Source organism: Coprinopsis cinerea, assembly GCF_000182895.1.
Source record: "Coprinopsis cinerea okayama7#130 chromosome 7 map unlocalized cont3.7, whole genome shotgun sequence".
Lineage (NCBI taxonomy): Eukaryota > Fungi > Basidiomycota > Agaricomycetes > Agaricales > Psathyrellaceae > Coprinopsis > Coprinopsis cinerea.
Genome location: NW_003307538.1, coordinates 2,684,481 through 2,712,471, shown reverse-complemented (window position 1 = coordinate 2,712,471; position 27,991 = coordinate 2,684,481). Strand labels below are relative to the sequence as shown.

Below are 27,991 nucleotides of genomic sequence, written 5' to 3'. Positions count from 1 at the left end.
ATGATGGCCGGGATACTAGTTCGCATGCTGCGCAGCTCAAAATACAATGAATAGCCTGTCACCTACCTGTTTTGCCGCCGTCCTGGTCATAGGGTATATATTACTTATTTGAAATTTTAATGCTGTAACCATTGGGTTCCTGTTGGCATCGGAGCACGAACATACTGGCGTCGAGTACAACAGGACCAACGGACTCAACCTCCTCGATTCCACACCACGTCCACCGTGAAAAGAGAAAAAAAAAAAAAAAAAGAGAAAGAAATTCAATAATCGGGTATGTAGTATGTAGTATGTCCGTATCTCGTACGCAACATAGCACAAACCAGCTACCAGTCCAGTCCAAGATTAGCTAGCGAGTCAAAAAGTAAACGTCCACTCCCACCTCCATCCACGATTACAAAAAAGAAAAGACACAAAGAAGGTAGAAACGTCTCGAGAAATATACAACACCTCTCCAACCACCCCTCTACCATGTCTTCCCGTCACCCTCTACCCCCTCTTAGGCAAAACCCACGAAGGCGTCCCCGCCCCCTGAGGCGACGCCGACTGCGCTCTTAACCCATCCTGCTGCTGCTGCTGCTGCTGTTGGGGATTAACAAACCCCGTATCCGTCAACTGATACCTCGTAGGCGAACCAACCACAGTCTGAATCTGGTACCCTCCCTGACTAACAGTGCGATGATGCTGACTCTGCGTGTGACCTGTAGCAGTAGTACCACTACCACCCGTAGGCGACGCGCCACCCTGCTGAGAACCAACCGAAGGTGCAGTAGTAGAACCAGCCACCCCAGTCGCCGGACCCGTCACACCAGGCACGCTAACAAAATACACCGCGCCCGCCAAATCCTTCCCGCCCTGCGCATAATACTGCGCCCACGCCTGCACGTTCGGGTCAGGGTACGTAATCGACGGGTCGTACACGTATGGAGGGCCAGCTGCGAGCATCTGTTGGATCTGCGAGGGGGTTAGCGGACCGTTGGTTGAGTGGGGCTGAGGGTGAGGTTGGGGTTGGGGGTCTGGCTGTGGTTGTTGAGGTTGGGGTTGAGAGGTAGGTTGGGGTTGAGAGGCAGGTTCTTGTTGTTGAACAGGCTGTTGCTGACCCGCCGCCGGTTCCTGCGCAGGCTGCTGCTGCTGCTGCTGCTGCTGACCACCACCACCAAGATTCAGCCCCTCAAACGACGCAGCCAACGGCGCCGTCCCAAAATCCTGCGTCGCCCTCCTCTGAGGCTGCGTACTAGGCTGATCAAACGGGGTAGGAAGCGGACCCGAACTGCTGAAATCCTGCGTCGCCCTCCTCTGTGGTTGCTGCGTACTGGGTTGGTCAAACGGTGTGGGGAGAGGGCCAGAACCGAATACAGAATCTTCAGTCGAACTACGTTGAGGCTGCTGGTCTTGAGGAGACTGTTGACCTTGAGGCGCCTGCACACCACCACCACCTCCTCCAGCTCCCAAATTAGCCCATGGCTCAGGCAACGGCCCATCATCCAACCCACTACCAGCATCACCACCGGTAGCCGGAGCAGGACTCGTAGCAGCGGGAGTCTGCGACGAAAGCAAATCCAGAGGCTGAGTTTGAGCCTGTGGTTGAGGCTGGGGCTGTTGAACTGCGATGGGTTGTTGAGGCTGAGTAGGTTGAGTGGGTTGGAGCGGTTGCGTTGGCTGCAATGGCTGAGTAGGTTGAGTAGGTTGGAGCGGTTGAGGTTGGATCGGTTGAGTAGGCTGCAATGGCTGAGTCACCTGCTGCCCTCCCAAACTCTGCGCCCTCCCCAACGGCTGCTGGTGCGGCTGTTCAACTCCACCAGGCGACGACACCACACCAGCACCACCATACGGCGAAGCCCCATACGCCGCCTGCTGCTGCGGCAGATGACCTTGAGCACTCTGCGTCCTCAACGGCTGCGCCTGACTCTGCACACCGGGAGGAGTCTGAACCTGGCCTTGTCCCTGGGCAGCAGGAGGAGGATACGGAGTCGGACCCTGGGCACCATACGGCGCGGAATACCCGTACGCATTGGGTTGTCCAGCCGGGGTTGGTGCACCACCGGCGGGTGGGTACCCCTGAGGTGGCGGCTGATGAGGGGGTTGTTGGTGGCTCGGATGAGGGGGTTGTGGATGGTGAGGAGGCTGTTGGTGACTCGGATGATGGGGAGCTTGGTGAGGCTGATGAGCAGGGGGTTGTTGTTGTCCCTGAGGTGGCCGGCCTTGAGGTGGCTGGTGGTACGGCGGCTGTCCACCAACCGGGGGTGCGCCCTGTGGAACAGGATAGGCGTTATACCCAGGCTGGTCATACACATTCGGGTTCCAGCCGTACGCCTGTGGTTGGGGGATCCCAGCGGGCGGTGGGCCGTACTCTGGTCGCACGGATTGTGCGCGTGGGTAGGATGATTGAGGACGACCGTAGGGCGGCTGCTGGTCGTAGACTATATCAATAGATGGAAAAGAGCCATCCGCGTTAGAAACGACTGAACGAAAGAGAAAGAAGGGATGACGAATACGCACTTCCAGTATGCCTAGCCAAACTCTCCTCCATCATCCGATCGAAAATCGAGCGAGCCCGAACGAACGTTTCGTTCATCGAGACCAAATCAGCTATAAACGCCCATCCATGAGTCAAACCACCACCACCATCGAGATTAAGCACACATACCGCGCTTCTGACTATACTTATCGATCAACTTGACAATCTTGGGTCGAAGCGACATACAGGATCGGTACAATTCCTAGAAATCGCAAACCGCACAAAGTGCTCAGGTTAGGCCATGGGCAGATGTGAGATGGTATACACCCACCTGGATTTCCTCGTTATCAGCCAAATTATCCTTCTCAGGATCCAAATTCTTCAACATCGTCAACAACTTTTCAACGTTCACGGCTTGCGAGAAGACAGCCGCTTCCTGCTCAGCTTCGCGGGCCAGTTCAGCTGCTGTCGGTTCGGGCATTGGTTCCTAGCGGTGTCATAATAGCGTCAGACTTTGGAAACCATGCTGCGAGGAAGAGAAAAGGACGTACGACATAGTTGACAGGGAAGATACCCGTCCTCCCTTTCAACTGGCCCCTCCACCAATCTTTGTATCCACGATCAACAACCTTGATGATATCGCCCTTCTCAAATGCGAGTTCGCCTGGTTCGGTGGGCTCGAACGTGTGCAACGCCCGAACGCGGGTGACGATTCCGCTCGTAGTCGATGTAGCTGTAGTCGAGGCTGCCGTCGTTGTTGCCGCGGGCGACTGTGGGGACGCAGCACTCGAAGCATACGACAAACTTGATGAGTACGAATGCTGGTGCTGCGGCTGGGCAGGGGGCTGTTGCTGCTGCGCGGGTGGCGGAGTCTGGTACCTCCTCTGCGTAGCGGGAGATGGCGTGCGAGCGGGCACATAGCCCGATTGGTACTTGGGAGCTGAATACCCGGATGTAGTAGGCGCCGCAGTCGCTGTTGTTGTTGTCGAGCTCGATCCAGCTCCGGCTCCAGACGACGACGATCCAGCTGCCAGAGAATACTCAGCGGCCCATGCTCCCCGCCCGCCCTTGTCGTGCATCGACATCTCAAGCACACGCTGCAGCTCTTCCTCTTCTTTACGCCTAATCTCGTCATCTACAGCAGGTGGAAGGGGTTCGCTCGGTTGTTCGAATTTATAGCCTACAAACCAGTCAATCCACGCCCGACGATGAAAGAGAAACAACACACCCTTTGCCTTGAGAGAATCGTACAACTCCTCCATGATCCCCAAACTCGTATCCTTCTCAAACTCCGCAGCCAATTCTGCGATCAAGGCGAGTACACGCTTGCGAACCTTGTCATGGGTCGTCCTATCCAGCACGATCTTCTCCAAGGCCTGTGTGAACGCTTTAGACGAGATCTCCCTGTGTACTTCGATGCCCAAGTTCTTGGAGAGGGATTCGGCGAGGGAGAGGGCGTAGAGCTGGACGTTGGGGTTGCGGTGCGCCAGGCGCTTGATCACTGCTGCGATGGCGTTGCGGGCTCTGCGGTTATCGTGATTAGAACTGGTCTAGTAGAAGAGGAAGGACAGGACACACCCTTCCTCGCCTTCATCTCCTACTTTGTCGCAAAGAGTGAGGATGATCTCCCAATTCTCCCCAGTCAGATTCTCATCTGTCGCTTTCACTATTTATTCCCCCTAGATCAATCCACGCTCTCTCATATACAACCAAGGTAACTCACCGACGATGTCGTCGTACGGATTAGCCGTCCCTCCTCCAAACATTCTGTGCAGTTAGAAAAAAGAACGGGAGGGGTGTTGTGGGTATAAGTAGTACAAGGGACAACTGGGTGCGCAGCTGAGGCTTGGGGGAGACGGTGGCTGTGGTGGTGGCTAGGCGCGGTAAACTCCGTTTGTCGATGATAGTGATGTGCCGCTGATGATCGCACCGCCCTCTCTCTCTCTCCCTTCTATCGATTCACAGCTAGTCCATCCATGGCTAAAGGTGCATTCCCTCTTATCCAACGTCTATAAAATTCTGACCATCCAACTTATCTATTACCGAAATCACCTTTATCGCCCGCCTACAATCTGAATCTACAGTTCCAAGAAACTTCCGATTGCTCGAGGAGCTCGAGAAAGGCGAGAAGGGGATCGGAGACGGGTCGTGCTCGTACGGATTGGAAGATGGCGACGACATCATGATGAGCAACTGGAACGGCACCATCATCGGGCCAGGCCACGTACGTCCCCCTTCCCGTCTCACTTCTTAACAGCATCTCCGCTAACCGCCAATACACACGATATCTGTTATTAGACCGTCCACGAGAACAGAATATACAGCCTCAAGATTACCTGCGGCGAGAACTACCCCGACTCCCCACCCGACGTCCAGTTCCTCTCCAAAATCAACCTCCCATTCGTTAACCCCAACAACGGCAAAGTCGACGCCTCAAAGGTCAACGTACTCGCCAACTGGACGAGGAACAGCAGCATCGAAACCGTCTTGGTCGAGATTCGCAAGTACGTTTTCCTATTCTATCTTGCCTTTTTCAATATTAGGTTTTGAGACGTGCCTAACGGATGTGCTTGCAGGGAGATGGCATCGTTCAATAACCGAAAGCTCCCCCAACCACCCGAAGGATCCATGTTCTAACCACATCAAATCTAATCTACCGAATCAACACACACGCCTCTCTCGGTTTTTGGGTTTCTCTCTTCTTTCCTTTTCCTTTCCTTATCTCGGCCTACCTCTGGAACACCCAGATCTGACTCTCCAGTCAACCAATCCACTTATAACAAAGACAATCCACAATGTACTCATAACGATCCCCGCAATCCATTTCTTACACTAGTAACCCTCTGACCCACTGGCTGGCATTTAGATGTCCAAAAGACAGGTACGCAAACGCAGAAACAAGGCACTTATCAGCGCCTGGACCGATCCCTATCCCTCTCCTCCACACGCTCCTTATAATACCCCGCCCCTCCCCTACCGCCTCCACCATACCTACTACCACTCCCACCCCCCTTCCCAGTCTTAATCCTCTTCCTCTCCCTCTCCTCCTCTCTCGCCTTCGCACCTCTAGCCCGGGGATCAATAACCTCATACTCCCTCTCCGCCTTCTCCTCCTCCTCCTCATTCCCCTTGGGGAAATGCAACGAATGCGTAAGGAACCCAAAGTCATTGTCCACTTCCATCGGCGGATCCTCTCCCTCTCCTCCCTCTCCTCCCCCTTCGCCTGGTTCATTTTGACCTCCACCTTCCCCGCCCATTTTTTCGTCCCTCCCCTGATCACCACCACCATCATCATCATCAACCTCCATCCGACTCCTCAACTTATCCCTAAACCCATCCAACACAGCCAACACATCACTCTCATCCTTCTTCCTCCCCTTCTTCCCACCTCCCACAACACCCTTACTCTTCGAAGTGTACTTGGCCAACTCTTCCTCCAAATACGATTTCTTGGGTTTCTTCTTCTTCTGCATGTCGTCGTCAGAGTCGTCAGAGTCGTAGCGTCGAGTCATCTTTTTGATCTCGGCTTCCATTTGGGCTATTTGGGCGCGTCGGGCGTCGCTGTGGTCGTGGCGGTAATTGGAGTTAGATAGGTGTTGCATTGAGAGGAGGAAACAGGGAGGAGAGAGGATTCAAACAAGCGCACCTAGAACTCATCTGCTCCATCGCATGCTTCTCCCGAATCTTCGTAATATCATCCCCATCCCCATCCCCTCCTTTATCTTTCCTCTTCTTCTCTTTCTTGGATGCTTTTTCAGGCGCTGGATCTTCCGACGCCTTCCTCTCCTTGTCCTTCTCTCTTTCCTTCTCTCTTTGTTTCTGCTTATCATCGCCATCATCCTTACCGGCAGCAACAGCAGGGTTAACCACGAAATCAGGTACGACGGCTACACTCGGGATCGAGGGTTCAGGTTCGGCCACTGTGAGGGTTCGCCATCAGTACAATCCCAGAACTACCGGAGGAAAGGACGACTGGGGGAAAAGAGGACTGGGGGAAAAGAGGACTGGAGGAAAAAGGGACTGGAGGAAAGAAGGACTGGAGGAAAAGAGGACGAAAAGGAAAAGAAAGAAAAAAGAAAAGAAAAGAGACGTACGATCAGGTCTAAAAATCGGCTTCTTCTTGAATACAACCTCCTCCTCTTCCTCCCCGCCTTCCTCCTCTCCAAAACTCAACAGCTTGGTATTCCTATCAAACCAAAACGAGACATACGTTTTCGTCAGTTCCGGGCTCGACTGTAGACGTTGAGGTAGAGTAATATAGTAAAAACGAGAACCGAAGAAAGCGAGAATGCAGTAAACCCAGAATGTAATAAAACCAGGATGTAATAAAAACCAGGATGTAATAAAACCAGGATGTAGAAAACACCAAAGACAAGAAACCCCCAACAAACCACTCACTTCTTAGCACCCCGCCTCCTCACCTCCTCCTCCCGCGCCCTCTGCGCCTCCTCTCTAGCCCTCTGCTGCGCGCGTCGCTCAGCTGCAGTTATACGCGGGATGATATCGTCAAAGGGGTTGTCGATGATTTTGATGGATTTTATTTTTGGTGGGCTGGATAAGTAGAAAAGAGTTGTTGTTGGATGGTCAGTTGGGTAGTTCGGTGAGGTAGATGGTTCGGGGAGAAGGGACGTACTACACCGGTCGACCGTTCTTGTCCAACTCTACATCCCAACCACGAATAGGTATCAACGATCTGCAGCAGCTCAAATAGAGGGAAAGTGCGTACCCAGTTCTGAGAGTTTCATCACATCTATCATGGTCAAACGAAGGCTCGTCAGTACCAGCGAGCTAGAAAAAGAGGGGAAGATGTACGTACTGTAGATGGTATCACCAACTACCCGCCCGAACAACGTATGTTTACCGTGCAATTCGTCTGCTCTATCTGTATTTCTAAAGTCAGTATGTCTTGCCTCCACGGAGCGGACAGTATCATGGAGTGTGTCTTTCCTCCACGAAAAGAGCAGTATAACGAAGAGACGCACCAAGCGTGATGAAGAACTGCGAATCGTTGGAGTGTCTCGTTCCGTTGTTGGCCATCCCTACGAGACCTCGGTGGGTGTACCGCAGTCGGGGGTGGATTTCGTCTTCGAATGGTTCTGTTTAGCGCGCGCCGGTGGATATCGTCGTGGTACGTAGGTACGTGGGTGGACGGTTGGATATTTGGGATAGTGAGAGGATAGGGATAGGTATGTTCATATCGTTGAGGACGAGGCGAGGATCGGCGTGGTGGTTGGCGCCACAGGTTGGGTGGCAAGGAATACGGTGAGCATAGAAAAGAATGGTGAGGGATTAGAGACGTACCGCCGTAAAATGACTCTCCACCGTTCCCCGTCCCAGTCCTGTCACCCGTTTGCGCCAGGAATCCGGGTACGACCCTACACACCAGGTTCGCCCATCAGTTCTGTGGTCCTTAGAACAGAGCAGAGGTGGTGACTGCTGCTCACCGGTGAAAGATCACACCGTCATAGTACCCTATCCACAGACAACATGAGTCCAAACTGAACGGTTATGGGAAGACGAGAAACTTACGGACCCTCCAGAGCGAGTGCTATAAAGTTTCGACATGCTTTTGGTGTTTCCTGCGAAATGTCGGTTAGATATTGTCCATTTAACTCCAAATTAAGTCAGATATAGAAGGGTTGTCTGTGAGCTGAGTCCTCTTCAAACAGAATCCTATTTCCATGTTGGATGGGAGGGTAGACTGTCCTGGACATCTCGACTTCGTCGTCGAGTCGCGAAAACTCTTTTCGTAACCAGGTCGCAGCCACAGCCGTAGCAAGGACAGCCCAAACTAAAGTAAAGAACACACCTTCGCCCAAAGTTCGATATCAATCTCTCCAAACGTCGTCTCGATTATAACGCGTCCTTTCGTCGGGAGAGCCATAACGCGCTGCTCTGCTCGTCGCCCTTGGCAATTTCTCCTTTATGTCTTCACTAGTTCTGTCGTCGTTCGAAAGTAAGCCGAGGACGCTTGGAGTCGTGATCGTCGTGGTCGTGGTTCAGGCCTGTATGGACTTTGGCTTGGCGTGAGGCGCGGGAGGGCGGGTTGAGTTGATCCGGTGTCCCGTGGGTTCGAATCGCGGACGCGTCTTTTCTTTTTTTCGTTTTTTCTTGTCATCCACCAGCTGCAGGACACCAACAGACCATGCGTGCTCGTATCTAACGAACGAAACATTACTCGTTTTCTTTGTTTCGACTCAATTTGGTCCACCTGTGAATCCCAACGAGTTCCCGATAAATGAGCAGTCCAACGGCCCACAACGACTGGTGCATGACCTTTCATTCAGGAGTCCTCAGTCAACTCTAGTCTCCTCAGACGACATTCTCCGGCAGCCCAAGGCCGATGAATCCAATACACTCAGGTTGTTTATTCGCCGCCCCTTCCAATCACTGATCCTTCGTTGGTATTTGAATCCAAAAGCACCCGCCCGCACCTCAAGTTGTCAACGATTCTTTCAGCCCCAGGAAGTTGACACTCGGCTTTGCAGATGGGAACATTGAACTCCGCTGTCATGCCAAGATCACCTGACTATCTGGCCTGAACCTCGAGGATACAACGCTGTTGGGCGCCAAATCCCTCTTGTTATCGATCCACCATCTCGCCCAGCGTCGTCTCGCTTTCGAGACCCGTGCCCTTCGTCAAGACAACAGCTAGAAGGAATCTGTGGCTTCAATGGGCCAAGGCGTCTCATTTCAAGTCAGTTGCCCCTTGTTACTGGTGGTCTCGCTTTCCATCGACGTTGACCACTGGCCCCTCGATGCTCAGAGCGATCGTGAAGAGGGCTCTTCGACTCTCCTCAACAATGCCAGCCCCAGCTTGGACAACTGCGGGCAGCTAAAGTTCCCTGGTGCTTTTCCGGTGAGTAGAACTTTCGTTAATCTGCGCCCATTGGCCTTGTGCGCTGACCTTACTGCAACGGGCAGGACGAGCGTCAAGGTGACCCTGAAACACTAACCGAGGAATATACCACAACAGATATGGGCGAGCAGCGAAGCCGCCGCTCGTCATTGAAGGTCAGTAGAACCGCCGCTCATTCTCTTGACAACCTAACCATTTTGCAACTATCAGAGCGAGGCCGAAGGGATCCCTTCCAACCAAGATGAGGTATCCCCCGTTCTGGACAAAGGAAAACAGCGAGCTACTTCTGCTCAGGTCCGTCCGTTTATTTGAATCTGAGTGCAATTACTGACGCGCATGCAGGATGATGATGCGAGGACACGTGTATCAGGGTGTTCAACAAGTTCCTTGGTAGATCAGTTCGAGGTGCATTTGCGTCACCGCTCGTAAGGATTCGTAACTTATGCCATCGCCGTATCATAGGGTCTTGAGGTCAGACAAAAGCGCTCCATTTCGGCGGCAAATGACGCCCAGTTGGACGGTAACATGGTACGGCCAAATCTTAGTTCTATATCGTCGAGGTCCGACTCTAATTCCCTCCTTGGTCCAGACTGAGGCCGCTCGGGCCGAAGCTATCTACGATATCCTCACGCGTGCTCCCCTTGTAAATAACGCAGGAGTCCATATTGCCAGCGGCTCCAAAATTACTGGAGCCCCCGTCATTGCTGGCCGAGACGTCAGCATCAATATCTATAATAATCCCAAGGATGCTGCCACCAGTAAGTCCTTCCAACAGTCAGTGGGGTCTGTTAACTAAATTTCTTCCAGTTGGATCCAAGGGTGAAGGGCCGAAGATAACGAGGCAGGAATTGCTGGACTGGTTTGCGGATAGCGCCAACTTCCACCTGATTCAACAGCACAATTACGAGAAATGGACCAATGGAACACTTGCCTGGTTTACCGACTCGGAGGACTACCTTGCCTGGAAAGCCGGAAAATATCGGGTCCTTTGGGGCATGGGCATTCGTAGGTCGCATAGCCTTTTACGGTGGAATGACACTTATCCCATTGCCACAGCCGGGGCTGGGAAAACGATTCTTGCGTAAGTGGCTCGCTGCTCTCGCGGTGGTTGAATGTACTGACTATTTCCTCAGTTCGAGGACCATCGACGACCTTCAGAAATTCCAAAAAGAAACGCCTTCCACGAGGATTTGCATCGTCTTTGCCTACTGCCGATATTCCGCACAATTGACTGTCAAGGATATCCTCGAAGCACTGGTGAAGCAATTTCTCGAAACCGACTCATCGCTGGCAGATCTCGTTGAGACGCTCTACACGCAACACAAGCAGAAGAAAACCCGGCCCACTCAGGACGAGCTCTTGGATTTGTTGCGACAATTCGAGAGCCGGTTCGACATCTTGTTCTATGTCATCGACGGACTGGACGAGGCGCTGGTCACCACCCAGTTCAACCTTATCAAAGCCATCAAGACCCTTCGAGGCCAGTTTGCATTGACATCGCGCCCTTTGGCGAGTCTGGAAGCAGTGCTCCCAGCCACCAGGTTCTACTCCGTGACAGCAAATAATTCGGACGTGGTTCTCCTCATCCAGGACAAAGTGGAGTTGAACCCCAGATTTCAACGGCTCTTGGAGCAGCATTCCTTTCAAGGTGAACTGGTCCGAAAGATTTCAGACAAATCCAGGGGGATGTACGTGGCTTTTTAGTGTATAGTGTACATCAATCACTGATCGTCTCCAGGTTTCTTCATGCGGCGCTTCAGATTGAATTCGTCCAACACTGCATCAGCATCGCTGACCTGCAACAGGCACTGGATTGTTTGCCGACAGACCTCCCCAACATATACCGCGAAGCTCTAAAGCGGATCGGTGACCAGCAGAATCGAAACGCCGAGCTCGCCCAACACGTCCTTCTGTGGCTTGTTTTCGGTCGGGAAGCACTGACGTTTCCTGACCTGAAATATGCCCTTGGTCTCACTCTTCCTGATCACGCCGGTGGGATTGACAAGGAAGCCTTTGTATCGATATGCTGCGGACTGGTCACCGTGGAGGCTCGGACGGATCTTGTCCGCCTAGTCCGTGAGTACTTCAACATCGTCATCGAGCATCTCTAATGGCTATATTGCTCAGACTTCACCGCTCAAGATGCTCTCGCACCCATCCTGAAGGAATACATCCCCAACCCACACAGCATGCTCTTTGCCGTAGCCGCGCAACGCCTCGTTGACTGTGGCATCGTCGACAACTCGGTGGGTATGGAAACACAAGAGGACCGTGACGACGCATTTGCAAGACACCCGCTTCTCAAATACTGCTACGACCACTGGGCCTACCACGCACGAGAAGGCATGGCAAATCCCGCATTGCTTGATAAAGTGCTCGCTTTTGTCTGCCACTGCAAATCGTTCCCAGAGAAGAATCCAGATTCTTCTCAACTCACATTCCTGTCCCCCCTTCACGTTGTGGCCCGACACGGCCTTTATAGTATCCTCGACGAAGTTCTGAAAATCGCAAGAGGAAAGGTGACACTGCGTACGCGTGGGTGGAGGGAGGCCACTCCGTTGATGCTAGCCTCCGAGCATGGTCATGTGGAGGTCATTGATGCGCTACTGCGATACACCAGAAGATCGATGTTGCGGTCGACGGTGAGTGGCGAAGGGCGACCAGGGACCCATCTGTTCTTGGGTCAGCTAAATCTTCGGGATAGCAGGGGGATGACGGCTCTTATGCTTGCGTCCAGAGAGGGGCACGTAGATGCAGTGCAGCGCCTGATCGCACACAAGGACACCCAGGTCAATCTCGCCAACAAATATGGCTGGACGGCATTGATTCTCGCGTCGCGCTATAGTCACGAGGGCACCGTTCAGCGCCTGCTCGCGCACAAGGACACTCAGGTCAATCTCGCCAACAGCGAGGGCGAAACGGCATTGATGCTCGCGTCGCGCAATGGCTCCGAGGGTACCGTTCGGCGCCTGCTCGCGCACAAGGACACCCAGGTCAATCTCGCCAATAACAACGGCGAAACAGCACTGATGCTCGCATTGAACCCTGGGCTGAGTCTGCCTGAATGGAGACGCCAAGGCTGGTACTCTCGGTGGGACTGGGGCACCTGGAAGAAGTTGCTAGCGCTCTTCCTTGGGCACAGCCAGATAGACCCCAACACTGCCAACAAAAATGGGGATACCGCCCTGATTTTAGCCGCAAGGGATGGGCGTTCGGAGGCTGTCTCTCTGCTCCTCCAACACCAAGGGATCAATGTCCATCACAAGAATAAAAAGGGTCAAACAGCGCTGGCGGTAGCTCGGAAGGGGAAACCAAAGAAAGATGGGACTGGAACGAGGGAAGACTACCGGCCTATCGTCAAAATGCTCACGGAGTTCGAGCAATGCTCATCCTAATCTACGCACACCATCATAACATTTTCTCATTGATCATGACATACAACGTGTATTTACTATCTTGGTTCTGTATATTCGGTAATATAGGTTCTCTTCGAGCATATACTCCGAAATTCCAATACGGCTACCTACCTGTTAAGCTTGCGCGAAGCAGCGGCAACATTCGTTTGAACTGTTGCCGCAGAGAAAGATCATGATGAGTCTAGCTTGTATCGCACGGCGTCTCCATGCCTTGGCAATGGTTCAAGAGCCAAACATACGACGCCCCCCCACGACTCCAAGCGCCCTCGGCTTACTTTCGAGCGACGACAGAACTAGTGAAGACATAAAGGAGAAATCGCCAAGGACGACGAGAAGAGCAGCGCGTTATGGCTCTCCCGACGAAAGGACGCGTTGTAATCGAGACGACGTTTGGAGAGATTGATATCGAACTTTGGGCGAAGGTGTGTTCTTTACTTTAGTTTGGGGTGTTCTTGTTAGGGCTGTTACTGTGACCTGGTTACGAACGGAGTCTTCTCGACTCAACGACGAAGTGGAGATGTCTAGGACAGTCTACCCTCCCATCCAACATAGAAATAGGATTCTGTTTGAAGAGGACTCAGCTCACAGCCAACCCTTCTATATCTGGCTTTATTCGAAGTCTAATGAGCAATACCTAACCGACATCTCGCAGGAAACACCAAAAGCATGTCGAAACTTTATAGCACTCGCTCTGGAGGGTTCGTAAGTTTCTCGTCTTCCCATAACCGTTCAGTTTATACTCATGTTGTCTGTGGATAGGGTACTATGACGGTGTGATCTTTCACCGGTAAGCAGCAATCACCACCTCTGCTCTATTCTAAGGACTACGGAACTGATGGGCGAACCTGGTGGGTAGGGTCGTACCCGGATTTCTGGCGCAGACGGGTGACAGGACTGGGACGGGGAACGGTGGAGAGTCGTTTTACGGCGGTACGTCTCTAATTCACGAAACGTCATACCAATCATCGTCCTCCAACTACGCACACCTCCGTCCGCTTAAGTACCCATAAACCACGACAATTTCCACCGGCGCGCGCTAAACAGAAACCTTCGAAGTATGACGGCCAAACGTGACATTTATTATTCCACACCAATATTTCATTTTTTCCACCTTTAGTGATGCATTTTGGCCTTCTATTTGGTGCGGTCCTGATAAGTAGCGGGCAAAGTAAAGTGTAGCGCATGTTCTTGAATACCGAAATCTTTTTAACACCAATTTTCTTGTTCACGCTCAACACCGACACTTTCTAAAGGGCGCCACAATTTTTAAGGACACCGACATTTCACGACACCGAAATCGCGGGACACTAAAATCTTATCACGGTCAGGAGGCTGGATTTATTAATTGACAAGTCATGACTGTATCTATTGTGAACAGTCAATCCCAGCCGAATGGCTATGGAACCTTACAAGAAGCAGGAATTAGTCAATGTGATAGATACTACTACGACATACTAGAGGCACAATAGTGCACGTACGGACGTCGGACTGCAGTCTGAACTTGATCTAGTTCTTCTCTTTTGTGATTGAACTACTAGCAAGTAGTATCTCCTGTATGCAATCGTTAGTTTTCGAGTTTTACGGACGTCATCATGGTGGACAAAGGCAGCTGACCGTCCAGCGTTCAATGGTTAGTTGACCGTGCGTTGGAAAGGGCTCCAGGTTGTACCAGCACGGCTGGCGGCTTGAGGAACCAACATTTCCATATGTTACAGCTGCACAGTACCAACTCGGAAGTGCCAAGCCGGCATCTGACCTTCAAGTTGTCTGCCCTCGTCCAGAGTGTCGGTGTTGCAAATGTCGGTGTAGTGAAATGTCGGTGTTGGTAAAAGTCGGGTACATTCCCCTTATCCCCAATTTACAATACCGGTGTTGAACAAGCACCTATACTTTACATCACTACACGAAACTATAGACCGCACCGAGTTGAAAGCCAATTTTAGTCGAAAATGTGATATGTCGGTGTGGAATAATAAATGTCACGTTTGGCCGTCATATCGAAGATGAGATCCACCCCCGACTACGGTACACCCACCGAGGTCTCGTAGGGATGGCCAACAACGGAACGAGACATTCGAACGATTGATCAGCTCCGCGCCGCGCCTCGGAGCCCCATCTTATCCTTGAACCAACGTTTCGACCACCCTCCTTTACGGATTCCACTGCCATTATTCACTGCACCAGCTAGGGGATCCGAGACAAATGATATGTGATCTGGCGCGCAGAGAAGTCGACCAGTGGTTCTCTCGTCAGGCCGTCAAGACGCCGTAACCGATTTCACGCCAACGCTCGAACCCAGCCAAAGTCTTCCCTTGCATCGTCCTTATCCTCGCGTCGAAGGGATGTTAGCTGGGTATTTTCCACGGTAAGCAGCTCATTCGCCAGTATGGAGACTTTGGAAGTCACTGACCATGTTTCAACGCAGATTCAAACCTACATGTCGAGCTACCGCTTCATTCCTTTCCGGTTGAAGCCCTCGACAAGCCGCCAGCCATCGCCAGCCAAACCCTTCAACCAACCAATCTCATCCATCTCTCGAAGCTAAATCCATGTCGGGCAAAACCCAATCGCAATCATTTCTACCCCACCGTTCATCGACTCTCTCAGGTCTATCCCGAGTCCTGACCACACAACACCGAGCGTGAAGGTCAACTCTCGTTAACGTCGACGTCTACCAGAGGGATAATTGAGCTCGGAGGAACCTACAGCCGATGATAAAGGAGGGATAGTCGAGTCTTGTGACTGCACAGTCACTGGAACGATGATCGGGATGATCGGAAGGCACGTAGCGATGCTGGGGTCAGACTTGGTCGTCGAGTGCGTCATCCAGCCCATCGGTCAGGGATGCCGTCGCTCAGCGCTCATCTCTTGTTCCCTCCCAGATAATAGCGGTCTCCTCAATTTCATTCCCTTCTACCTCACTACCCCTCGCCGCAGCTGAGGGATAACTCGGAATTTATGCTGCGAGTCGATCCTTCAGGTGAGTTTTGTTACTGATATCAGTGCTCGTGTACTGAGCGCCAGCTATCCTGACAGACGAGTATCCACTCGTTGGCAAGCTCAGCGACTGGATTCATTCGGCCCCACTTTCGTTCTTGAAGAATTAGGACGTCTTGTCTCGTAGACCCAATCGAAATTCACAATACCCTCGAGGGTCGAAGACGAATGAAATGCCGGGAGTTCCAGGGTGATTGAGAAGGCCATCAGGTCGGATGATATTGCTGGACTGGTGCGCTGAGGGGGCGTCGTGGTCATGGTTCAGGCCTGTATGGACTTTGGCTTGGCGTGAGGCGCGGGGTTGAGTTGATCCGGTGTCCCGTGGGTTCGAATCGCAGACGCGTCTACTCTTTTTCGTTCTTGTCTAGATCTTTCATCCACCAGGACCGCACCAGGACAACCAGCCAGGAAATTGACCATACGTGCTCAAACACCACCGAACAACCAATCATTATTCAGTTTCTCGTTGTTCGAATTCGAACCACCGAATTTCAATGAAGTGTTTTGAACGGTCGAACGGCTGCCAAACCATGCGCGATTCTGAGCTCAACGACCCTATGCTCTAATTCCATCTAGGTTGGCTGGTGAACGTTGGAACACCCGGACTGCGACGCCGGGCTTTCTTCTGCCAAGTTGCAACAACGAATATCTCCGAGTTCGTCTCGAACTGAATTAGGCGGGATGAATTTCGAAAACATCATATCTCGAGATAGTCGACTACGGGGCATGGAGGCCTTAGAGTATACATGATCACGCATTTCCTGCGAAAACACCCATGGGGGCCATGTGTGCGACAAGTAGTTCAGCTATACCCGCGTGGCCCCGTTTCACTGCATGAATGAGTGCCGTCCGCCCATCTCTGTCAGGCATATTGATATCAGTCCCAGTCCGTAGGATAAGGTGTTGAACTAGATCCTCTCTGCCCAATTTCACTGCATGAATGAGAGCGGTGCACCCTTTGTTGTCGCGGACATTGACATCAGTGTTCTTGTGTGCGAGCAGCCGTTCCACTATCCCCTCGAAGCCCAATTCCACTGCAAGGATAAGCGCTGTTCGACCTTCGCTGTCGGCGATGTTCACATCAGTGCCATGGTGTGCGAGGAGGGATTCAACTGCGCCCTCACGACGCCATTGCGATGCATGGATGAGGGCTGTCCGCCCACGGTTGTCGATGGCATTGGCATTAATGCCCTTGTGCGCGAGAAGGCGTTCAACTATACCCTCGAAACCCCATTCCACTGCAAGGATGAGGGTCGTTCGTCCTTCACTGTCGGTGATATTCACGTCAGTGCCGTGGTGTGCGAGGAGGCGTTCAACTGCGCCTTCACGACGCCATTGCAACGCATGGATGAGTGCTGTTTGTCCTTTCCTGTCAGCAGCATTGGCGTTAGTGCTCTTGTGCGCGAGAAGACGTTCGATTGTACTCTCGCGGCCCATGTGCGCCGCGTGAATGAGTGCCGTCCGCCCATTGCTTTCGACGATATTGACGTCAGTATCCTTGTGTGCGAGAAGCCGTACGATTGCGCCTTGGTGGCCCCATGCTGCTGCATGAACAAGCGCCGTCCATCCTTCGCTGTCGGTGATGTTGACCTTGGTGCCTGGGTGTCCGAGAAGACATTCAACTGCACTCTCGCGGCCCCGTGCCGCTGCATGAATGAGTGCCGTCCGCCCCTGGTTGTCGGTGACATTGACCTTGGTTTCTTTGTGTGCGAGAAGGCGTCGAACAGCGTCCTCCTGACCATTCTCCGCCGCATGAATGAGCGCTGTCCGTCCTTCGTTATCGGCAATATTGACGTCAGTGTTCTTGTGTTCGAGAAGGCGTTGAACAGAGTTATTGTGACCCTCTTTTGCTGCATGAATGAGCGCCGTTGACCCTTTGTTGTCGGCGATATTCACGTCGGTATCCTTATGTGCAAGAAGGCGTCCAACCGTGCCACTGTGACCCCCGTTCGCTGCATGATTGAGTGCCGTCCGCCCTTGGTTGTCGGTGATGTTGACCTTGGTTTCTTCATGTGCGAGAAGGCGTCGAACGGTCTCCTCCTGACCATTCTCTGCTGCATACATGAGAGCTATCCAACCATAGGGGTCACGAAGGTTTATCTGGGCCTTGAAAAGGTGGGTCCCCGGTCGTCCTTTGCCACCCAACACTGATTTCAGTGCTGTTCGTCGCGAGTATCCCAGAAGTGCGTCCACCGTTTCTGCATGCCCGTACGCCGATGCCACCATCAACGCAGTGAGATCTCTACCTCCTCCCGTCCGCAATGCCACATTGCCCTTCGCGGTATCCATGAGCACTGAGCCGAGAATCTGGTGAAGCCCGTAACGCGCCACGACGTGAAGAGGGGAAAGCAGTACGAATACACCTGGGTTAAGCCATTCCTCCGAGAGATCGAACCTGGCTGGAAATGACGTGCATTTGCAGACGAATTGTCGGACCGAATCGATGTATCTAGGATTCGCCATGCTCTCCCGTGCATGGTAAACCCAGTGATCGTAAGAGTACTTGAGGAGTGGATGCCGAAGAAACCCTCTCTCAAGGTCGTACCCTCCCTCGAACCGTTCCGCGTTGGATGGGATCCCACAGTCGATGAGCCTCTGCGTCGTGGCCTTGAAGAGCAGATGATGTGGTTCCGGTAGAAATTGCTTAAGCACTGACGTCAGCGAGACCTGGGCGGTGAAGTCTGGACATATACATGTAAGAGCGTAATCGTTGGGACTGTTGGATTACTTACGGACTAGGCGGACGAGATCAGTTTCCGCTTCCACAGTGACCAAGCCACAGCACACGGTAAGAAGATCGTCCTTGTGAATCTCGCCATCATAGTTCGGGAGTGTGAGGCGGAGAGCATGTTGCAGGTCAGAAAAGGGGAGTACTTCTCGTCCGAAAACGAGCCAGAGAAGGACGTGGTTCGCTAGGTCTGCTCTCGGCTTCTTCTGCTCATTGATACGCTTCATGGATTGGACGTAGAGATCTTCGAGGTTCTCAGGCAAACCATTGAGCGCGTCCTTCAATTGTGTGAGCGTGGGGCAGTGCTGAACAAATTCGATTTGAAGCGCGGCGTGCAGAAACCTGATACATCAGTCTGAGGTCAACCAAGAACGAAGCGCTTGAGACCAAATAAACGACCCACATTCCCCTGGATTTGTCTACAATTTGCCTGACCAGCTCGTCTCGGTACCCATGCCGCTCTAGAAGGCGCTGAAATCCGGAGTTGAGTGCGATCTTTCCGTCAATCAGGATGATAACGTCTGAATTCCTCGCATAAACAGAGTAGAATTTAGGGGAAGGTAAACCATCCTCTAAGTTTTTCAATGGCCTGGAAGTCAAGGCGAATTGGCCTCGGAGGCTCCTGACAGCCTGGATGAGGTCGAACTGTGCGGTGACCAGTGCCTCGTCCAGTCCGTCAATGACATAGAAGACGACATCGAACTTATTTTCGAATTGACGCAATAGGTCCAGCAGCTCTCTTTGGGTGGGTCGGGTTTTGCTTTCGCTGTGCTGTTTGTGGAGGTGCTCTGCGAGGTCCGCCAATGACGGGTCTGTATGCAGGAATTGCTTTACGAGCGATTCAAGGATGTCATTGACTTCCAGGCGTTCCGAGTACCGACAGTAAGCAAAGACGACGCAGGTCTTCATGGAGGAGGCCGCTTGGAGCTGCTGGAGATCGGATATGATCCTGGATCTAAGAGGAAATATAGGTGTCCGTTCTACGAGAAGCATTCACGCGACTTACGCGAGGATAGTTTTCCCAGCCCCAGCTGTGAGCATAGGATGAGCATCGGCAACCAGTGGAAATTATCCTACAACTCACGGATCCCTGTTCCCCAAATGATGCGAGGTGCCCCGTTCTTCCATGCCTGGTAGTCCGCCCGGTCAGTAAACCAGGACAGAGTCCCATCAGTCCACTTGCTGTTATTCTCCTGCTGAATGGCGTGGAAGTTGACGTTGGGTGCAAACCAATCCCGAATTTCCTTCCTCAACTCTTCCTGTTGCTCTTCGCGTTCTCGACCCCGTTCCTCTTGCAGCATCCGTTGGACTCCCTGCTCTATAAATCCATAAGGCGATAGAGTCGCGTTCAGGTGGTACATGAGAACCTACCATCCAGCCCTTGGTAGACCACAACATCGCCCGATGAAACAACGGCGTTACCTCTAAAGGTGCTTCCGTAGAATTGCATGGCACGATGTACAGGCTGCTGTCTTGGGGGTTGCGTGGCCATTACCTGATCCCTGTGCGTCAGTGCATGCCCTTGGTTCAGGTCGAGGATACACAAACCCACCGGATCCAATGAACCTTTGACTTCTACCAGATTGTTCGAAACACCAAGGTCCTTGACCGCGTCTCCCTGCGCGTATCGTAAGCCTTGAAACCCGCCAAGAACACCTAGGAAACGAACAAACCTTGTGTTTGATTGGGATATCGTCATCCGAGCCCACATTACCATGGCCACCGCCCGCATCCTTGATTCGAATTAATACATAGTCTGCAAGAGTATGAAGAAAGGGTGTACCGCTGGCTCTGCAGCGGGCGCCTCAACCAGTACGGCGGCGTCGATTGAATCTCCACACTCAGGGAAGGCTCCAGGGAAGATTTTCTGTTCCGAGGATCCAGTATCATCCTATAGGATCGATAAGAGGCTCGTTAGGTTTACCAATATCTCAAAGGGAGCAGCAACGCACCTGGAACGACACGCTTTGGCCCATCGTCACTGCGATGGGGGTTGTCGAGCGAAGCAGTCAAGCGGCGGAACGGGCGATGGTGGTTCGAAGACAAGAGGATTTGGCGCCCGACCTCGAGGCTTTGGTGGGTAAGTCAGGTGATATTGATATATGTCACGGTGATTTGGTGGAGTTGAACCACTTTCCCATCTGCCAGGACCAGCCTCCAAGGCGATATGATAAGGTAGAGGTAAGAAGCAAGGGCAGCCCACTCAGGTACCTGGCGTTAAAGATGACCTTTGAGGCATGGCGTCCACGTAGGTACGGGAAATGGTACGCTTGTCGATGGAGACCGAGGTGGACGAGCAGCCTTCTTCTGGTCAACACGCTTGATTTCGGATTGGACTCGACGATGTTTGCACCTCCTCCGTTCGATTTGTGAGGTGATGGCCTGGCATATTCCTCTCGACCTCCCGCGTACGACTGGGCGAAATGGTTTTGGTGTTGCGGAACCCACTTGACAGCTTCCTAGGGCTAGATCTGGCAACATTCCTTGAATTGGCTGGCGGGGATTAATCATTCCGGAAGTGCAAGCCCTAATATGTGTCTGGGTAGGTCCAGAGGTTGGTAATCGTCGGGTATTCACCATTCCATTGTGTTGCTCACCATGGTTTAAACCCAATCAAGTACCAAATCGTTCAAGTTGAAGGTGCTGTCGAATCCAGCATCGCAATGGAGGAGAGCCAGACTGCGCGCCACGCGGTATTCACGCGTCGTTCATCTCGCCATCGGTTACTGTGCTCCCTTGAGTCAGGCCTAGCTGGGTACAGCGTCTCAAGGGCAAATAATAAAGTGGAGTGTCGGTTATTGAGGGTGCTCGAGGTTCAATGTCGCGACGGATGGGGAACCAGTTGATTGCTTTGCGGCCCACGTAATCACGCGTCGTTCGTCTCGTCGCCGGTTATAGTCGCTTCTAGACGTCGCCCTAGCTGGTTACTCATCCAACGGTGAACAATGAGGGCGGGATGGGTGGTCGAGGCGGTCGAGGACAAGCCACACAGCTTGGCATGGATGCCGGTACCGGGGACAATCACTCCCATCTTAAATCTTTCTCTCTGAACTTCCACCTAACCGCTTCTACGCTCATACGATGTGTGAAAACTCCCTCCAAGTACCGAATTGCCGACCATTTTGAATTGAAATTTACAGTGGCGCTCAAACCCGTTGTGCTGAAGAGTCTGAGGAGGCCTAGCGTCCCTTCAAGTTGGTTTTTTGTTTCAAATTTCTCCTGGGTCTGTATGCTCATAAAAAACGTGCTAATCACTTATTCGACTGGGTGTTATGGTCGGAACACATGTGTCCGTTCTCTTTTCCAAATTTCCAAACGACTCCTGCCAATGCTATACGCTCCTTCAACACTGAGACGCGGGTCATGCTAGTGCGGGGGTCCCGTGTATTCGAGCCCCAACCTTGCCCCAACCGCGTTTTACATTATTAACGACCTACCATCCTCCTCATCGTCGTCTCGCTTTGGAGACCCGTTCGCTTCGTCAAGACAACAACTAGAATGGGCCAAAGCGTCTCATTTCAGGTCAGTCGTCCCTTGTGACTGGTGGGCTGAGTCACTTTCTATCTGAACGTCACCCCTCGACGCACAGAGCGATCCTGAAGAGGGCTCTTCGACTCTTTCAACGACCTTGTTACAATCAATGCTCCGTATCGGAAAGGGCCATACAATGCCACTGTATGCACCAAACCCCGGACACACAATCCGATTGATGGTGTTTGACACCCGTTGAAACTAGTCCCATGCACCTGCAGCTTGCTCTGTGCTGTCATTGCGAGCCCGCCTTTTTAGTCGCAGACCGGAATGCGAAACTCCCCCTTCTCGATCATGCCGCAGGAGCTACTCCGCGAAGTGGTGGGGCACTTGGTAACAGAGCCAAACGCTCTCCGACTGCTCAAGCGGTTATCGCTTGTCCATCGCGCCTTCACTCCCATTTGCCAGACTTACATTTTCGAAGACCTCCGCCTCTCTGGGTTCAAAGAGAATATCCAATCCCAGCTCAGGCGAAAGCACAAGATATTGCACCTCAAACCAGAGTGCACTGATCTTGTGAAACTCGTCGTCTTGCGGTATATAGAAGGCCGTGACCCGTCCTGGCTCTTCGAGGATTCTAGGTTTCTCGACATATTTAAGAGTCTGTCAGAGTCCAAGCGGCGCCCCAGTAGCCTCGAGCTCTACACCATCTGTCCCCATCCGTCCCCAGAGAATGCCATCGGACTATGTTGGGAACGAATCACCAATTTCTTCGCGTCGGCATCCCTCACCAATCTGACCCTCTGGAATTGCAAAGGGGTTCCCCTCAAGCTGATTGCGGCATGTCCGAATCTTCGATCACTCGACCTCTTCCGCACCTCTCCCGAACCTTCGCGGACGGAGGACCTTCTCCACCTACAACCCGATACCGCTCAACCGAAGCTCGTCAAACTGGTTTACAATCAGACGAACGGATTACTCAAGAACCTCCTGGGACCTTCACCCGATACGCCCAGTATCCTGGACTTGAGCGATCTTCGAGTCATTGAGACTTGTCCGATGGCAAAAGACGAGATGGATCTGATTCCAGAAATCCTTCGTCGTTCTCGCGCCTCGGTCGAGGTGGTGCAGTGCATCAAATCCCTAGCGCCAGACCACGAACAAGGTGTGTCTTTTCGAGGTATTGAAGACAAAATCTACTAACCACCCAGAGTCCAGATAGGTACTTGCCCTTGTCAACATATTTGAGTTTCCACGACACCCCGCTTCTTCGGAACGTGGAGCTCGTTGCAGAGATAGTGGACACCGATGCCAACGCCTCAATTGTCATTGCAGACATCTGCAGCGTTTTGCAGACGATACCATCCGCAAGCAAGGTGCATAGGATCAAGCTCGCGGTTTTGGTCCGTGGCGAAAAACCTTTCACCCACGGCCTAAACCAGGAATGGCGTCGACTGGGTGACCAAATCGCCCGGATCTCATCTGAAGACCGCCTCGTGTTCGAGCTCAATGTTAAGGCCTGCAGAGTCAGAGGATTTCTATCGCGCGCTGACCATGCACCGCTGTACGAGCACGTCAGGAACGAGCTCGCAAATCTCAATTCTCTCCCTCACATCATGATGGAGTTCACAAACCCACTCAACGCGGAGCCCGACTGGGAGTGCGACAGCGACTCTGGAAGCGACATTACGTCCAGCTCGGACACCTATTCGGACAGTGGCGATCCTTGGACAGATGAAAGCGATTTCGGGGAAAGGGGGAGCTATACTGGCGGGGAGAGTTCGGATTCGGAAGACTCCTACGACAGCGGTGAAGTCTATTTGGACGAGGAGGGCAGTAGCTTCGGTAGCTTGGACGAGGAGGACTCTGATGGTGGTGCGGAGAGGTCTGGGAATGAGGATACAGGAACGGAAGTTTGATTACCGTGATTGGAAAGGTCTATGGCCAGATTTGCTCCCTAATACACCTGTCGCAATTTCAAGATGCTCACGGGGTTTGAGAAATGTGGCTCGTCCTAATCTAAGCAGCCGCAACCATCTGGAGCGGTATAATCATGAACCGCAAGTTTTCATAGTCCATAGAACACGAATGGACATGGGTACGTGACTAGGGAATTACAAGAACTGACTACTGTACTCTTAAATGTCATTCCCACCTATTCTGCCACTAAGTGTGTAACAAGTATGGTTCTTTAATCTGAATCAGAGTCGTCGGCGACCAGACCATAAGCAGATATCAAAAGTCGAAGTGCTGTTGGGAGCAGTGGTATGCGCAACGCCTTGAGTATAAGTTCGGCTGCATCCAAATTACCTTCATTTAATGCATACATAAGCGCCTGTGACCCTTCGTTGTCAACGAGGTCGACCTGAATCCCCGGCACGCGCAGAAGACGTCGGACCACAGCCGTCGATTCTCCATCCAACTCCATCGATCCCGCTGCAAGCATCAGCGCTGTGCATCCGTCATTATCCCTTTGGTTCACCGGGATCCCTTCGACTTGAAGAAGGAGCCTGATAGCATCTTCGTTGCCCGAACCCGCCGCAGCCATCAACGCATTCCGTCCATCATTGTCCGTCGCATTGACTTCCACACCTTCCACTCGAAGCAAAAGTGGAATAGCCTCTGCTCCTGACCCTTCCGCTGCAAAAATTAATGCCGTTTGTCCATAGTGGTCGGCCTTGTTGATATGGTGAATTTCCTCGAGCTGGAGTAGGAAGCGCACCACATCCTCGTTCCCCCAGTGCGAGGCGTGCATTAGTGCCGTCCGGCCGTCGTTGTCCGTCAAGTTGAGGCTATCCATTCCACCCGCTTGAAGCAGAGTCCGGACACTTGCTTCGCTCCCATGCGCCGCCGCGTGCATGAGCGCTGTCATTCCTTCATTGTCCACCTGAGTAACATTGATCCCCTCGACCTGAAGCAGGAATGCAAGCACTGCATGCCAGGTTGTCGAATGCATCAGCGCTGTCTTTCCATCGTTGCTGGCAAGATTTGGGTCATGGATGCCATCGAATCGGAGTAGAACCTTGGCAACCCCTTCCTTCCCCCGAAGTGCCGTATACATGAGCGCAGTCATCCCATCGTTGTCGGCATGATTGGGATGTATGCCTTCAATTCTGAGTAAACGCGTCGTGACGTCTTCGTTCCCGTGGAATGCCGCATGTATCAGCGATGTCTTCCCATCGCTGTCTACCTGGTTGATGTCGTGAATGCCCTTGGTTTGAAGCAGAAGCTGGACAATCGCTTCGTTCCCTCCAACCGACGCATGCATTAACACCGTCTGACCTCTATTGTCTGCCTTGTTGACATCGTGTACCCCCTCGCATTGAAGCAGCATCTGAAAGATGACCTCGTTTCCTCCTCTCGCTGCATGCATCAAAAGTGTCCGACCCTCGTTATCCGACTGGTTGATGTCCTGGATTCCGTCCCTTCCCACTAAAAGGTGGAAGATGATTTCGCTCCCCGCCATCGCTGCCATCATCACCGCCGTGCACCCAGTTTCATCTGCCTGGTTGCTGTCTGGGACGTCCTTGGCGCGAAGTAACATCTCAACGACGGGCTCGCGCCCGCCCTCCGATGCGAACATCAGCACTGTCCTTCCATAATGATCTGCCTGGTTGGTCTTGATCCCTTCTGTGCGGAGGAGTAGGGTAACGACAGCATCACCACGCCTGGCCTTCGATGCGTACATGAGGGCCGTCATCCCATCTGAATCTACCTGGTTGACTTGAATCCCTCCAACAGCCAACAGTAGCTGGACGATTTCAGAGTACGCCTCCTGCGATGCATACATCAGTGCCGTCATTCCATCGGAATCCGCTTGGTTCACTTGGAGGCCCTTTGCCTTGAGAAGTTCTCGGACAACCTCGACTTGCCCGCTCTCGACAGCATACATCAGCGCAGTTCTCCCCCCGCAGTCCTTCGCATTGATATCGACCCCTTTGAAGAGGTGAACCCCTGGCGAAGAATGTCCGCGGATGAAGGCACCGACCAACTTGCGCCGTTTGACGGCGAGCAGTTGCTTCAGGATGTCGAGATGCCCATAGCCAGCGGCTAGCATCACCGGTGTCGCACCAAATTCACCTGCGGTGGCCTGATTGCGATCTACACTGGTGGTGGCGATGAGTTTATCGAGGATAGGGATTCCGAAGCGTGCAACAACGTGTATAGGGAGTAAGAAGTCCAATTTGTCGTCGTAATCAGGGTCGGGGTCGAGGTTGCAAGGGTAGTGGGTACATTGCTCAATGAACCGTAGAACCGATTCAGAAGCTTCAGGAGCCGATGTACATTGTCGTGCATGGGAGGCCCAATGGTCGTATGAATAGCGCAGAACGGGACTTCCGGCAAGAAGCCTGTCCAAGTCCTGTTGAGTAGCCAGATCAGCCTCGTTCGTGACGTTGTGTGCGATTAGTCTGTCGGCTGCCACTTTGAAGAGTGTGTAGTGCGGATTGGGGAAGTGTCGAATTAGGAGGGGGGCCAAGGCGTCCTTTGCGGTAAAATCTGAGGTACGAGAAAGGGTGTTAGCCGGAAAGCGGAGGGAATGACGAGAGGTCGATACTTACGAACGAGGCGGACTAGGTTGGTCGCGGTGTCAACTACAACCAAGCCACAAAACAAGGATGACAACGCCGATTTGAAGCTCTCCATCTCTAACGGGCCGGTCTCCTCTCCCAGTGAAATCCCACCCGACGCAGAAACAGCATGACGGAGATCTGACATGGATAGCGCTTCCTCGCCGTATACTAGCCAGAGGAGCACATGCTTCGCAAGGGTGACGGCCTGGGGTGGCTGGCGTTCGATGCGCTCGAGGGCGGCTCGATACATATCCTCGAGCTCAGTCGGAAATTGATCCAGCCGCTCCTGCAGACTCTGTAAGGTGACGCATTCCGGGATGAGATTGGCTTGAAGAGCGGCGTGTAGGAACCTTTGAGTCTGGTCATCAGCGAAAGTTGTTGAACGAGACGAAATACGTACATTCCCCCAGCCTTTTCCGCGATCTGCTTGACCAGTCGTTGTAGAAACTCGTGGTCCTTGGCAAGATGACTGAGAACAGAGTTCCGTTTCAGTTTCTCGCAGACAAGCAGCTCAAGGTCCTGCATCTGAGCGCTGACTTCAAAGAAGACCGAACCTACGAGTTCCGAGCTCAGGGAGTCCAGTGGGCGGGAACACAGGAAGAAGTTTCCCTGCAATTGGTTGAGAGTGTCGATGAGGTCGAACTGGGTGGTGACGTTGGCCTCGTCAACCCCATCAATGACATAGTAGCATCTCTCGAACTGCGACTCGATGAACCGCAGCAAATCGACGAGCTCCTCCTCCGTGGGCGTTGTTTTCTCGCGGTCGTGACGCGCGTAGAGAGGTTCGATAAGGTCGACGAGGAAAGGGTGACGCTCCAGATACTGCTTGAGGGTTGCTTCCAGAATCTCTTTGACAGATAAAGACTCGGTGTATCGACAATAGATGACGATGACGGCGACCCTCCCCTTCGCTTCCTCCTCTAGCTGTAGGAGGTCATTGGCCACATTTGAACTAGGGAAATAGATAAGGGTTAGCCCGAGCGAACGAATATGGTACAGTGTGAACCGTACGCAAGCAGAGTCTTTCCAGCGCCAGCTAACAGGAGAATGATGAGCAGGAATGACTACAGCAGAGCGACAGAGGACTCACGAATTCCCGTTCCCCAGAGCACGCCGCTCCTACTTCCCTTCCATTCTTTGTACAGGCGGCTCTGGAGAAACCACGCCCCCGTTCCCGGCGTCCATTTCTTTCTGACGTCCAGTTGGATGGCTCGGAAGTTAACTCTGTGGGCCAATCGATTTAGAAGACGCTGTTCTCCTAGGAAAATGACAATAATCGGATTCTGAATCCCCTTGTCCGAGGGGTAAAGCACTTACTACGTCCACCGCGCGTGTTGAATCCAGCTGTTGTTCCGAAGTGTTGTTCGCCACTGGATTCAGCTTGAAAATACATCAGTTGAGCAACAACTAGAGAGTGAAGAACGTCCACCATGAGTGCCATGGTTTGATGCTATATCGACGATGCTTGAATCGCCATAGAAATTAAACGTT

At 52.6% G+C, this 27,991-nt stretch overlaps 8 protein-coding genes across 8 annotated transcripts; 4 read left to right on the top strand and 4 right to left on the bottom strand.

The window, feature by feature from the left end:
* Positions 1-489: 489 nt before the first annotated feature.
* On the bottom strand, positions 490-4,224 carry CC1G_05935 (class E vacuolar protein-sorting machinery protein HSE1; the record flags this gene model as incomplete). Its single annotated transcript, XM_001831784.1, has 8 exons — positions 490-2,420; positions 2,500-2,589; positions 2,648-2,720; positions 2,790-2,945; positions 3,010-3,638; positions 3,687-3,982; positions 4,037-4,124; positions 4,182-4,224. 8 exons carry the CDS (start codon positions 4,222-4,224, stop codon positions 490-492), a joined length of 3,306 nt encoding a protein of 1,101 aa, XP_001831836.1.
* A 210-nt stretch (positions 4,225-4,434) lies between these two features.
* On the top strand, positions 4,435-5,095 carry CC1G_05934 (ubiquitin-conjugating enzyme; the record flags this gene model as incomplete). Its single annotated transcript, XM_001831783.2, has 4 exons — positions 4,435-4,465; positions 4,543-4,682; positions 4,757-4,962; positions 5,035-5,095. The coding sequence occupies 4 exons, from the start codon at positions 4,435-4,437 to the stop codon at positions 5,093-5,095; spliced, it is 438 nt and encodes a 145-aa protein (XP_001831835.2).
* A 272-nt stretch (positions 5,096-5,367) lies between these two features.
* CC1G_05933 (hypothetical protein) lies at positions 5,368-8,342 on the bottom strand (the record flags this gene model as incomplete). Its single annotated transcript, XM_001831782.2, has 12 exons — positions 5,368-6,019; positions 6,105-6,378; positions 6,553-6,644; positions 6,857-7,009; positions 7,092-7,119; positions 7,185-7,208; positions 7,275-7,340; positions 7,441-7,542; positions 7,760-7,833; positions 7,903-7,930; positions 7,992-8,037; positions 8,268-8,342. 12 exons carry the CDS (start codon positions 8,340-8,342, stop codon positions 5,368-5,370), a joined length of 1,614 nt encoding a protein of 537 aa, XP_001831834.2.
* A 789-nt stretch (positions 8,343-9,131) lies between these two features.
* CC1G_05932 (hypothetical protein) lies at positions 9,132-12,712 on the top strand (the record flags this gene model as incomplete). Its single annotated transcript, XM_001831781.2, has 11 exons — positions 9,132-9,317; positions 9,383-9,472; positions 9,528-9,611; positions 9,660-9,722; positions 9,780-9,845; positions 9,907-10,075; positions 10,125-10,322; positions 10,374-10,398; positions 10,451-11,005; positions 11,056-11,393; positions 11,445-12,712. The coding sequence occupies 11 exons, from the start codon at positions 9,132-9,134 to the stop codon at positions 12,710-12,712; spliced, it is 3,042 nt and encodes a 1,013-aa protein (XP_001831833.2).
* Positions 12,713-13,080: 368 nt separating this feature from the next.
* Positions 13,081-13,794, top strand: CC1G_14910 (hypothetical protein; the record flags this gene model as incomplete). The annotated part of the gene is made up of 5 exons (XM_002910887.1): positions 13,081-13,155; positions 13,386-13,431; positions 13,493-13,520; positions 13,590-13,663; positions 13,790-13,794. 5 exons carry the CDS (start codon positions 13,081-13,083, stop codon positions 13,792-13,794), a joined length of 228 nt encoding a protein of 75 aa, XP_002910933.1.
* A 2,686-nt stretch (positions 13,795-16,480) lies between these two features.
* CC1G_05931 (ankyrin repeat domain-containing protein 50) lies at positions 16,481-19,950 on the bottom strand (the record flags this gene model as incomplete). The annotated part of the gene is made up of 6 exons (XM_001831780.2): positions 16,481-18,411; positions 18,463-18,800; positions 18,862-19,413; positions 19,465-19,489; positions 19,543-19,776; positions 19,830-19,950. 6 exons carry the CDS (start codon positions 19,948-19,950, stop codon positions 16,481-16,483), a joined length of 3,201 nt encoding a protein of 1,066 aa, XP_001831832.2.
* A 2,333-nt stretch (positions 19,951-22,283) lies between these two features.
* Positions 22,284-23,848, top strand: CC1G_05930 (hypothetical protein; the record flags this gene model as incomplete). The annotated part of the gene is made up of 2 exons (XM_001831779.2): positions 22,284-23,094; positions 23,148-23,848. The coding sequence occupies 2 exons, from the start codon at positions 22,284-22,286 to the stop codon at positions 23,846-23,848; spliced, it is 1,512 nt and encodes a 503-aa protein (XP_001831831.2).
* A 272-nt stretch (positions 23,849-24,120) lies between these two features.
* On the bottom strand, positions 24,121-27,941 carry CC1G_05929 (ankyrin repeat domain-containing protein 28; the record flags this gene model as incomplete). Its single annotated transcript, XM_001831778.1, has 6 exons — positions 24,121-26,426; positions 26,489-26,850; positions 26,901-27,452; positions 27,512-27,536; positions 27,591-27,758; positions 27,818-27,941. 6 exons carry the CDS (start codon positions 27,939-27,941, stop codon positions 24,121-24,123), a joined length of 3,537 nt encoding a protein of 1,178 aa, XP_001831830.1.
* Between the last annotated feature and the right edge of the window lie 50 nt (positions 27,942-27,991).